The following is a 12,717-nucleotide window of genomic DNA, read 5'->3' on the forward strand; positions in this document are numbered from 1 at the left end:
CACCATCCCTACAGTCACACTGTTGGGAGGACAGTCTGTCTGTATGTTTCCCACCTGGGTTGCCTAAGCAGAAGCCTTGGGCCTGGAACATCCTTTAATAAAAAAAAAAATTTTTTTTTCTTTGATAAGGAGGCTGGAAATTGGTCCTGTCTGTCTTTCCCAGTCCCTTCTCTTGGTCAGAAAAGTCTTCCTCCCTGTTTTAGACACACAGTAACCTCCTTCGTCTCTTTTTCGTGCACAAGCGCCATATGGCACCTGGTCAACCCCCCTTCTATACACCCCCAGTGGAGAGACAGCACCATCTCCCCTTTGACCACGGCACGAAGGGGGTGTGTGTGGAACATATGCCCTGCACCAGCCGTGAGAGGGGACTCGCTGGCCGTGGGAGATCGGTGCCCACGAGTGAATTTGATCTCACTCTGTCTCTTCTCTATGTGAGTAAAGTGTTATCCCATGCACCATTAGAGCATGTGGTTTGTGTCTTTTGATGGTGACCTCAAATCTTGGTAGGACACACACAAATGCTACCATCTCCAAGTTCTGGATGGAGACCCTGAGACTCAGAGAGGTGAACCGCCCAGTCCCCCATTACAATGATGGGTGAGTGTGTCACAACGCCTCCCCCAGTTCCCAGCAGCTCCTTACCTGGTGATGTAAATGTAGGCTCCTCCCAGCACTAAGGAGATGATGAGAACGGGGATGAAGATAGCCAGTGCCATGTTTCCACCTTCCAGGGATGTCTCGGCTGCCGCTTCTGCTACTAAACACACAAGCTGGTAAGGCCCTTATTTCTCACATGCTTACCCCACACTGGTACCTGGCTTCCAGGTAAGCACCTGGCTTCCAGGTAAGCACCCACCTTGCCAGTTCTGAACTCACACAAAGGACTGACATCACAGAGCCTTGGACATTGGAGAACCAACTCCAGAGAGGAGAAGAGGCAGGGGCTTGAGGAAATGGTGTTGGTCAGAGCCTCAGAAAACTTTGCGAAGGAGCCAGACCCATCCTTGGTTGGGGCGGCCATAGGGACTATCAAGAATTACACTGTTTTAGCAGGTGGGGACCATAGCAGCTCCATAGACACATCCAGGGACTGAATTGCTGGGCTGAGGGCTGTGGGGACCATGGTCTCTGGCAAAATGTAGCTCAATTGGCATATCAGAGTTTATAAAGAAAATGTTCTACATTCTACTTTGGTGAGTAGCGTCTGGGGTCTTAAAAACCTGTGAGCGGCCATCTAGGATACTCCACTGGTCTCACCCCTTTGGGAGCAAGAAGGAATGAAGAAAACTAAAGACACAAGGGAAAGATTAGTCCAAAGGACTAATGGACCCCATCTACCACAGCCTCCACCAGGCTGAGTCCAGTACAATTAGATGGTGCTTGGCTACTGCGCCACTGACTGCTCTGACAGGGATCACAATAGAGGGTCCTGGACAGAGCTGGAGAAAAAATGTAGAACAAAATTCCTACTAAAATAGAACGACCAGACTTGCTGTCCTGACAGAGACTGGAGAAACCCTGAGAGTATGGCCCCTGACACCCTTTCAGCTCAGTAAGGAGGCCATTCCTGAGGTTCACCCTTCAGCCAAAGATTGAACAGTCCGACGGAATAAAACAAGACTAAAGGGGCACACCAGCCCTGGGTGGGGGCTGGAAGGTAGGAGGGAACAGGAAAGCTGGTAATAGGGAACCCAGGGTTGAGAAGGGAGAGTGTTGACCTGTGGTGGGGTTGTCAACCAATGTCATACGACAACATGTATACTGTTTGATGAGAAGCTAGTTTGTTACTAGTTTGTTCTGTAAACCTTCATCTAAAGCTAAAAAAAGAATTACACTGTTTTAACCATGATCATTGTTATTGTTGCTGTTGGGTCGGTTCCGACTCATGGTGACCCTACGTGTGCAGGGTAGAACTTCTCCATAGGGTTTTCGGGCGTGTCCTCCTGGAAGCAGATCACCAGGCCTGTCTTCTGAGGCACCTCTGGGTGGGTTCTAACTGCTAATCATTTGGCTAGTAGTTGAGCGCTTAATCATTTGTGCCACCCAGGAACTCCTAACCCTGCTCATACCACATCTTTTTTTTTTTTTTTTTTTGGAGTATGGTTAAAATCTGATTAAAAGCAAATTCAAGGGTAGCCTTGGGGAAAGTCCCAAATGTGTTAACTGAGAAAGCAGATTCACAAGACATTCCATGGAGTGGAGACTTGGGAATGGGCGGCAAGTATGGGCAAGTCTCTGGGTGGTGTAAATGGTTAACAGCGCTAACTGAAAGACTGGAGGTTCGAGTCTACCCAGAGGCACCTCAGAAGAAGCCTGGTGACCTACTTCCGAAAAATCAAAGTGAGTCAAAATCAACTCAACAGCAATGGGTTTTAGGTTGGATGATGCTGGGGGCCATGCTGAAAGGATTCCTGGTGGTGCAGTGGTTAAAGCGCTCGGCTGCTAACAGAAAGGTCGGCAGTTCCAACCCACCTGCCACTTCGTAGGAGAATGATGTGGCAGTCTGCTTCTGTAAAGATTACAGCCTTGGAAACCCTAGGGGGCCATTCTACTCTGTCCCATTGGTTTGTTAGGAGTTGGAATCGACTTGAAGGCAATGGGTTATGGGGAGGGGGCGGTCCATGCTACCAGGTTTCTAAGCAGAGGTTCCCAAGCCTGACTGCTCACTTGGGGCGGGGGTGGGACTTCTTCCATGAACACTGATGGGGCTCCTCCCAGGGCTACTCAATCAGAATAACCAGGAATGGGCTCTGGGCAGCTGGTCAACCTTTAATACTTTATATTCTGATGACACCCCAACTCTGAGAACTCAACTTCGATTCTCAGAAACCCACCCCTCTTACACACTCTCGTGTAGCCCCCTCAGTCTCACCTGGAGGCTTCTGCTACCTCTCAGTGATCAGGTAGTAGCGAGAACTACCACAGCTGTTGTGGGTAGGGATGGGGGGATGGTGACTTTTCTAAGTATGGCTTGAAGAGAGACCACACATCTTTTCTAGAAGCTTGGTTTCCAGGTTTCCTCTGCCACTCTCCATGGCCACGTCTAACAGAGCTCTGCTGGACACCAATCTACAATCCATTAGCCACTACTCAATGGGGCCTGAAACATCAGTCCTAACACCCACAATAAATACATTTGAGATGTTCTCATGGTTTATTGGTTGGCAAAAGGCAGAGAAGGGATGGACTGAATAGAGAATAACACCTGTATGTGTAAAAACTCTATGGCTGACACCTCTGTTTTCCAAATGGGGTGACTGATTTGTGCTTCTCTCACACTTCACATTTGAACACGGGCTCCACCTGCTGGGACTAAAATACTGCCTGCTGCAAAGAACGGCAACTAATGAAGTGCAATTCATACAGCCCCAGATTCAAGCAAACTCTTTGCTGTCAGAAATCTAAATATGGCTCCAGAAATAATAATAAAAATTGCTTAATTGGTTGAAAGTTTTTTTGAAAGAATACATATTTTTTTCTGTTAGCACACGTTGTGGCAAGTGGCTTTATATCAAATTTAAAGAAAGCTATACAGAATGGGGCCATTGGTGGTTCAGTGGTAGAATTATCACCTTTTTTTTTTTTTTTTTAATGGGGGTGGCAGAAACCCTGGTGGCATAGTGGTTAAGTGCTATGGCCGCTAACTAAAGGGTTGGCAGTTCAAATCCGCCAGGCACTCCTTGGAAACCCTACGGGGCAGTTCTACTCTGTCTTATAGGGTCGCTATGAGTTGGAATCGACTCGACACCACTGGGTTTTTTTTTGGGTTTTTTATGGGGGTGGCGGAAACCCTGGTGACACAGTGGTTAAGTGCTAAGGCTACTAACCAAAAAGTCAGCAGTTCAAATCCGCCAGGCACTCCTTGGAAACTCTATGGGGCAGGTCTACTCTGTCCTATAGGGTTGCTATGAGTCGGAATCAACTCGATGGCAGTGGGTTTTTTTTTTGGATGGGGGTGGCACAGTGGTTGAGAGCTTGGGCTGTTAACCATAAGGTCACCAGTTCAAATCTACTAGCTGCTCCTTGGAAGCCCTATGAGGCTGTTCTAATCTGTCCTATAGGGCCACTATGAGTTGGAATCGACTTGACGACAATAGGTTTGGTTTTTGTTTTTTGGTATGCAGGAGAACCAGGTTTGATTCCTGGCCAAGTCACCTCATGTGCAGCCACCGCCTATCTGTCAGCGAAAGCTTGTATGTTGCTATGATGCTGGACAGGTTTCAACTGAGCTTCCAGGCGAAGATGGACTAGGAAGAAAGGCCTGGCAACCTACTTCCAAAAATCAGCCACTGAAAGCCCTATGGATCATGCCATTTTGACCTGAAACTGCTCATGTGGACGGTGCAGGACCAGGCAGTGTTTTGTTCCATCGTGCATTGGATCTGCCATGAGTTGGGGCTGACTTTATGGCAGGGAACAACAACACAGAAGGCCGAATGTTTTATCCATGAGAAGGGCTGGAAAAGGAAGGAACCACAAAATGGAAAAAAACCAAAAAACAAAAGCAATGTCCTGGATAGCTTTTAACATCTGTTCCACATTAATAAACTTCACTTGGGAATCCCTCAGAAAAGGAGAAGAGGGAACAAGGCGCAGGGGTAGGGACGGGCATGCTGGGGAAGAAAAGACCAAGGGGGAACAGGACATAGAACACCCTCAGTTAAAACAGTTCCTGGTGAGTCGATTCCGACTCCTGGCGACCCCGCCTGCTGCAGAGCAGCGCTGAGCTCCACAGGGTTTTCAAGGCTGGGGACCTTCAGAAGCGGGTCACCAGGCCTTTCTTCAGAGACAGTTCTGGGCAGGTTCCAACCTCCGACTCTGGTCAACAGTTGAGTGCTTCATCATTTGCACCATTCAGGGACTCTCTCCCCAAACCAGGAGGGTGCTCAGGATGAAAGGCGAAGCTTGACTTGACTGATTTATTTTCCCCAGATGGCCCCGTGTGTGTGAAACTTTTACAACAGGGTTATGCCTCCTTGGGCATAGAGATCATCAAACGTTACCTCATCTGCATGGAGAGAACTCAAGTCAAATCCCTTTCAGGCCACATGTAGGATGCAAAGTTGAAAATCCAGTGGATTTCTCTTTACGATATCAGTTGTTTTGAAATGATCCCCAGCAGTGGGGAAATCTAAGCTGCTGGCTAAAGATATGCAAAGACCTGCCCTTGTTTTCTGCTCTTAGCTTGATTTATTGGATTGCTTCATTACGGGACTCACCTTCTAAAGCATGTTCGAAGCTGTCTTGGTTAACTGCAAGAGAAACCAGGAATCACCGGTCAATGTCAAATGCATTCAAAGCCAAATGCATGTAAAGCCAAAGAAATTAGGAGCCGAAGCCCATGTTAACTTTTCTGAAGCTATCGCTCTGTTTTTACTTTTCTTGTCTACTAAAATCAGTGGAAACTCCTGGGCAGATTTCCTTCAAGTTCCAGAGAGAAGAGAGATATGAAAACGACAATAGCTAATCATTTCTGAAACCTCACCATGTGTCAGATACAGTACCAAGAGCTTTATATACATTTACCCATTCAACCCTCACAAACCTGTTAAGTAGATACTACTGCTATCCCCATTTTGCAGATGAGCAAAAGAGGTCGAGAGAAATAAAGTGACCTGTCTTAGATTATGCAGCTTCTAGGTGATGGAAACCCTGATGGCATAGTGGTTAGACACTACAGCCATTAACCAAAAGGTGCGCAGTTCAAATCCACCAGGCACTCCTTGGAAACTCTATGGGACAGTTCTACTGTGTCCTACAGGGTCGCTCTGAGTTGAAATCGACTCAACAGCTACGAGTGTGGTTTTTTTGGTTTTTAGGTGATGGAGGCAGGACTCAACGGGACTGTTTGACTTTCTCTAGTTTCTGCTCTTAACTACCTAGCTATGATTTTTTGCGAAGGAGTTGGTGGTTCAGTAGTAGAATTCTCCTCTTCCATGCAGGAGACCTGGGTTCAGTTCCCGGCCAATGTACCTCGTGCACAGCCAACATCCATCTGTCAGTGGAGGCTCGCATGTTGCTCTGATGCTGAACAGGTTTCAGCGGAGCTTCCAGACTGAGATGGACTAGGTAGAAAGGCCTGGTGATCTACTTCCAAAAATGAGCCAATGAAAAGCTTATGGATCCCAGTGGTCATATCCACAACTGATCACGGGGACGGCGCAGGGCTGGGCAGCGTTTCCTCCCGGTCTGCACAGGGGCACCATGAGTCAGGGCAGACTCGACAGCAGCTCTGTTTTTGCAGTCTCTTTAGTGGATTGCCTGTGATACATTACATTCTGGTTTAAGGCTTATTCAATAATAAAGCTGTTTTCTTTCTCTTCTACTTTTGCGAAGAGGTTTTCTGTGCTGACAAGAGATTTTGTTTTTAGTTATATTTTCGTAACAATACCTGGGAGTGGAATTGCTGGCTGATGAAGGTATTTTTAAGCCTTAAAGCTGGGATTCATGAATACCAGCTTGGTGGCCCACTGAAGTTACACAGAAATGTAAAACTGTAGGCTTCCCTTCCCTAGGGGAGAGAATTCAGAGCTTTTTGGTGGATTCTCCAAGAAGCACATAACTCTCCAAAAGGCTAAGTTCCACTGGTCTAAAGCGTTGGACTTTGTTATTAATTATATACCTCAAAGGCCAGGTAAATGGATCCACATTTAACTTGGTGTGTTGCAACTTAACTTCAACGACGAATATCTTATTGACCCTAAGACGCAGTTTTCTCCCTTTTTACCGTCTAGGAGGTGGGGTAGGGGGTGTCTTACTATCAATGGTGTGTTATATTTTCTGCCACCAGGTGGTGCTCATGAGTCCCTGTGCATGTACAGACGCCAAGAGCAGGTCCGTCAGCGTTCGTAGAATGGGTGGGGGCTTCTTGGGAGAACACCTCAAGGGCGACAGTGGAGCCCTCCTAACTCTTGGGAATAGTAGTTGTCATGGATTGAATTATGTCCCCCCAAAAATGTGTGTATCAATTTGGCGGGTCCATGATTTCCAGTATTGTGTGGCTGTCCTCCATTTTGTGATTGTAATTTTATGTTACAAGGATTAGGGTGGGATTGTAACACTGCCCTTACCTAGGTCACATCCCTGATCCAGTGTAAAGGGAATTTCCCTGGGGTGTGGCCTGTACTACCTTCTATCTCTCAAGAGATAAAAGAAAAAAGAAGCAAGCAGGGAGTTGGGGACCTCATACCACCAAGAAAGCAGCGCCAGGAGCAGAGTGTGTCCTTTGGACATGGGGTCCCTGCACCTGAGAAGCTCCTAGACAAGGAAAGATTGAGGACAAGGACCTTCCTCCAGTGCTGACAGAGAGAGAGAAAACCTTCCCCTGGAGCCAACACCCTAATTTGGACTTGTAACCTACGAGACTGTGAGAAAATAAATCTCTCTTTGTTAAAGCCGCCTACTTGTGGTATTTCTGTTATGGCAGCACTAGATAACTAAGACAATAGTACTTACAGGGTTGTGGTTAGCTGCCATTGAGTCAGCCCCTAACTCATGGCAACCCCATGCACAATGGAAGGAAATGTTGCCTGGACCTGTGCCATCCCCATGATCAGTTAAGGATCAGACCACTGTGCTCCATAGGGTTTTCATGGGCTGATTTTTGGAAAGTAGATCTCCAGGCCTTTCTTCCTAGTCTTAGCCTAGAAGCTCCACTGAAGCTTGTTAAGCATCACACAAGCCTCCACCGACAGATGGCTGGTGGCTGCACACAAGGTGCATTGGCTGGAGATTGAACCTGGGTCTCCCGCCTGAGAGGTAAAAATTCTACCGCTGAATCACTACGGCTTCCTAGAGGGGATACAGGAAGTGGAAGATGCTTAAGCTGTGTCCTTGAAGCAAGAGTCAAAAGCAGGCTGGCTCTCCGCATGAACGTGAGGCAAGAGAGGAGCCTAGGGTACAGAGATGAAGGAGACTCTCTATTTTCAGACTGAACGTGCACTTTCGTGATTCTGTCTACTTAAATTTTACATCCCAGATGCTTCTCTTGCCTTACCCTAGTCCCAGCTCTACCTCTACATAACTGCACGAGCTCGGCACCCAAGGCTTTCTGTTCTTTTATGGATTCTTTTAGGAAATCCTGCCCTTGATGGCACAGGGACAACAACAATTGGAAACACAGGACAGCAAAACCTGAAGCAAAAAACGATTCAAGGTGTCAGACTCCGCACATGGGGAAGTTTAAGGAACACCAGAGTCAATTTATTTTGCTTGTATTTTCCACTGTAATGTTTTCATAAGAGTAGTGTACAATAAACATCTGTTTGAAAGAGCTCTTTTACTCAATAAAATAAATACTCTGAGCAATGAGAAAGTATGGTGTTATGAATTAATTGGCTGCATTTTTTTTTCCTTTCTCAGTGGTGCATACAATAATGGTGGCATCTTAGATTTAATGAGATACAGTAGCCTAGGTCTTAGGTAAAAGGAGCCTGGTAGCACAATGCTTAAGTGCTCAGCTGCTAACCAAATAGTCGGTGGTTCGAACCCACCAGCTGCTCTGTAGGAGAAAAGACCTGGCCATCTGCTCCCATAAAGATTACAGCCTAGGAGACATATCCTATGGGGCAGTTCTCCTGTGTCTTATAGGGCCGCTACGAGTTGGAATCGACTTGACAGCACACAACAAAAAACAGCTCTTAGGTGGTGCAAACAGTTTGCACTTGACTGCTAACCTTAAAGGTTGGTGGTTTGAATCAACCCAGCGGCTCCATGGAAGAAAAGGTTTGGCGATCTGCCTCTGTTAAGATTATAGCCAAGAAAACCCTACGGAGCAGTTCTACTTTGTAACACATGGGGTTGCCATGAGTTGGAATTGACTCAATGGCAACTAACAACAATAACAAAAACAACAGCTCTTCAGAACAGTTCAGAATCTCCGCAAGCCAGTCCTGCCATCCCCTGGTCCCTCAATGCTGGTGTCTCAAGTAGGTTTCATCATGAGAAGGTCTGTTTACCTTTGCAAACAGGCAGGGGTCCATTCCAGTGGGACGGCTGTCCCAGGATACAGCGGATGGTCACTTCACCCATGAGCTCAAAGCCTTCGTAACACATGAAGGTGAGGGACTCTCCCGGCAGGTAGAGTCGCTTGTACAGGATTTGGTAACCATTTTCAGGTAACCCCGGGTTGTCACAAGCCAGGGACTCCTCCGCTAAAACGAAAACCAAAAGGAGCTTGGATGAGATGCTGCAAGTCTTTGGAGGCTCCTAATAGGTTTCTAGGAACCCTGTCGGTTCAGTGGTTAAGCACTCAGCTGCTAACTGAAAGGTCGTCGGTTTGAACCCACCAGCTACTCCTCGGGAGAAAGATGTGGCAGTCTGCTTCCATAAAGATTACAGGCTTGGAAACCCAATGGGGCAGTTCTACTCGGACCCGTAGGGTCACTATGAGGCAGAATTGACTTGATGGCAATGGGGTTGGCTTTTTCTAGGTTCCCGGGTGGTACAAACAGTTTGTGCTCACCTAGCAACCAAGAGGTTGGTGGTTCGAACTCACCCAGTGGCACAGTGGAAGAAGGGCCCATTGATCTGCTTCTGCAAAGATTTCTTAAACCCTGTGGAGCGGTTCTACTCTCTAACACATGGGGTCACCATGAGCTGGAATTGACTCAATGGCAACTAACAACAACACCCAGAGCCTGGAGAGTTGCTACTGTGACACTCCACGATCTGTGTGGTCTGGCTTTGGCCAGCCTCTCCGGCGTCCTCTCTCTCCATCTCACCTCACATTGAACTGTTTCGCATTCTTCAAACTCACCCTATTCTCTCCCACCTCTGGGCACAGGTTACACATGGGCATGGGAGAATGAATTGGGCTGTGAATCTAACACTCTGGGTTAAAATCTGGGTTTTTTAAGTATTAGCTGTGTGATCTCCAACAAGTGACACAACCTCTGAGCCTCAGTTTCCTCATCAGTAAAATGGGGATAAGAATTATAGGGACTTGGAGGATTAAATAAAAAGTTGTTGTTAGTTGGTGTCAAGTTGATTCCAACTCAATGGTGATCCCACATGTGCAGAGTGGAACTGCTCCATAAGGTTTTCTAGGCTGTAATATTAACGAAAGCAGGTTGCCAGGCCGTTTCTTCTGCAGGAACCCTGCGTGGGTTTGAATGGCCAACCTTTAAGTTGGCAGTAGAGTGCAAGCTGTTTGTGCTACCTAAAAAAAAAATAAAATGTTGTTGTTGTGTGCCATCGAGTCAAGTCTGATGCATAACAACCTTACCCGACAGAGTAGAGCTCGCCCATAGAGTTTCCTAGGCTGTGATCTTTATGGGAACAGATCACCGGGTCTTTTCTCTTGTGGAGACGCTGGTGGGTTCAAATCACTGATCTTCCAGTTAGCAGCTGAGTGCTTAACCATTGCACCACCAGGGCTTCTCTTGTTAAATGAGTTATCAAAACAATAAACCAAACCCATTCTTCATCAAGTCGATCCCAACTCATAATGACCCTATAGGACAGAGTAGAACCTGCCCATAGGCTTTCCAAGGCTGTAATCTTTATGGATTCTACTCCTAGACGGCACTGGGCTGGGTAATCTTTATGGAAGCAGACTGCCACATCTCTCTCCTGTGAAACGCAGCTGGTGGATTTGAACCATCGACCTTTCAGTTAGCAGCTGAGCGCTTAACCACTGGGCCACCAGGACTCCTTGTTAAATAAGATAATTGGAGTAAAATGCTTAGTATGAGCTTAGCATATACTAGGTGCTCAATAAACGATGGTGGTCGTGTTAAATTAAGAAATATTCTCCTTGTTTCTCACCTAACACCTCAATTGCCCACACAGCTGCCTTTGACGATGTGAGCGGCCCTATGGAGTGACTCATGCGGCGAGGAAATGAGGGCGACCTCCAGCCAATGGATTGCAAAGCACTGAATCCAGCTAACAACCATGTGAGCCTAGAGATGGCTCCTTCCATAGTCGGTTCTTCAGATGAGACCCTAACCCTGGTCGACACCTTGATTGCAGCCTTATGAGAGATGCTGAACTAGAGGACCCAGCTAAGCCATACCCAGACTTCTGATCCTCAGAAACTGTGGGGTGATGAATGTGTGCTGTTTTAAGCTGCTAGGAGGCAATTTGTTACACAGCAATAGGTGACTAACAAACGGGGCATCTTATTTTGCCTGTCACCTACCCAGGTCTGCCTCCAACAACATGGATTCCCCTGTCCTTGGGACCCTGTTGTGTACCTGCAGGCCTGTGTATCATGGCCTCAGAACCCTTTGTAGTGCGAATGGTTAATGCACTCAGCTGCTAACTGAAAGGTTGGCGGTTTTCCAGGGGTGCCTCAGAAGAAAGGCCTGGGGATCTACTTCTGGAAAATCAGCCATTGAAAACCTTCTGGGGCACGGTTCTACTCTGACACGCACGGGGGCGCCATGAGTCTGAACTGACCTGACGACATCTGTTCCCCTTCCCCCCGCCACCACCAGTGCTGTCTGTAACACTCTTTGGGAAAGGCAGCCCCCTGCACTGCACTTTACAGTTCGTGAACTCCCGGAGTCCAGAACGAGCTCTCTGGTTCTTTTCAGTCCAGCAGACACGTGCTCTGACCCCATGCCAGGCCTGTGCTCAGAGTGGGTACACGCTAGCGAAGAACGTAAGCATGAGGTGGGGGCGGGCGAGAGGGGAAGAGAACAGTTATCAGGTAACTACAACCCAGTGTGATGCCCCTGGTCGTATAAACGGTTAACACCTTCTACTGCTAAACAAAAGGTTGGAAGTTCGAGTCCACCCAGAGGTGCCTCAGAAGAAAGGCCTGGGGATCTATTTCTGAAAAACCAGCCATTGAAAACCCTGTGGAGTGCAGCTCTACTCTGACACACACGGGGTCGCCATGGGTGGGAGTCGGCTCCATGGTAACTGGTGGTGGCGTGATGACATCTCTTATCAGGGCAGCACAGAGTAGAAACTTCTGAGCCAGTCAGGGGTGGGGAAAGTCAGGGAATCGTTGCCTGGAAATCCAGTGCTTTGTTGGGAGAGAGTGAAGGCTCAGGCCTTGGGGAAATGCTGATTTGATTCCTGCTAATGATCTGATTCATGCTGTCGCTCGCTCCCTCTGGGGTGGGGAGGCGTGCTCTCCTCCCTACCCCACAGGGGTGATTGGAAAGTGACCCTTAAGAGAAACCAAGTCCAAGTGTATTAGCTGCAGTGCAGAAAAGCGACCAGCAGGTGGCAGCACAATACTGAAAGATTGCCTCAACTTTTTCCTGGCAATTTGTCTCATAAGTGAAGAGATTAATAAATACAAGTATTTATTAAGCACCTACTGTGTGCCAGGAACTGTTATAGGCCCTGGGAATACAAATAATGAGCAACATAGACATGGTCCCTGCCCTCATGTAACTTAACAATTACTTCACGTAGGCCATACATACTTCCTGCATGCCAGCCCTGTGACAGCAAGATATAAAGTGGACAAAGGATAAATTCTTAGAACTGGTTTTAAGGGAGGATACTGAAGGCAGGTCTATCATGAGGTGAGAGGAGGACTCCCCAGCTCTTCCCCCTGCTATGTGTTAAAAACCTGTTGCTGCCAAGTCGATTCCGACTCATGGTGACCTCATGTGTGCGGAGTAGAACCGCTCCATTGGGTTTTCAATGCTGTGATGTTTTGGAAGCAGTTTGCCAGGCCTTTCTTCAGAGGCATCTCTTGATGGGTTCGAATCACCAACCGTTCAGTCAGTAGCTGCACGCTTAACCATT

General features: G+C 47.5%; 1 protein-coding gene across 1 annotated transcript in view; it reads right to left on the reverse strand.

Annotated features, from left to right (window-relative positions):
• The window catches only part of SEZ6L (seizure related 6 homolog like), a 112,611-nt gene that overhangs the window by 11,761 nt on the left and 88,133 nt on the right, over positions 1 to 12,717 (reverse strand). The window contains exons 13-15 of the mRNA XM_049865474.1: positions 8,961 to 9,155; positions 5,223 to 5,255; positions 646 to 760 (exon numbers count right to left, since the gene is read on the reverse strand). Coding sequence (XP_049721431.1) covers positions 646 to 760; positions 5,223 to 5,255; positions 8,961 to 9,155 — 343 coding nt within the window. The remainder of the gene's footprint in view (positions 1 to 645; positions 761 to 5,222; positions 5,256 to 8,960; positions 9,156 to 12,717) is intronic.

This window comes from Elephas maximus, chromosome 22 (genome assembly GCF_024166365.1).
Source record: "Elephas maximus indicus isolate mEleMax1 chromosome 22, mEleMax1 primary haplotype, whole genome shotgun sequence".
Lineage (NCBI taxonomy): Eukaryota > Metazoa > Chordata > Mammalia > Proboscidea > Elephantidae > Elephas > Elephas maximus.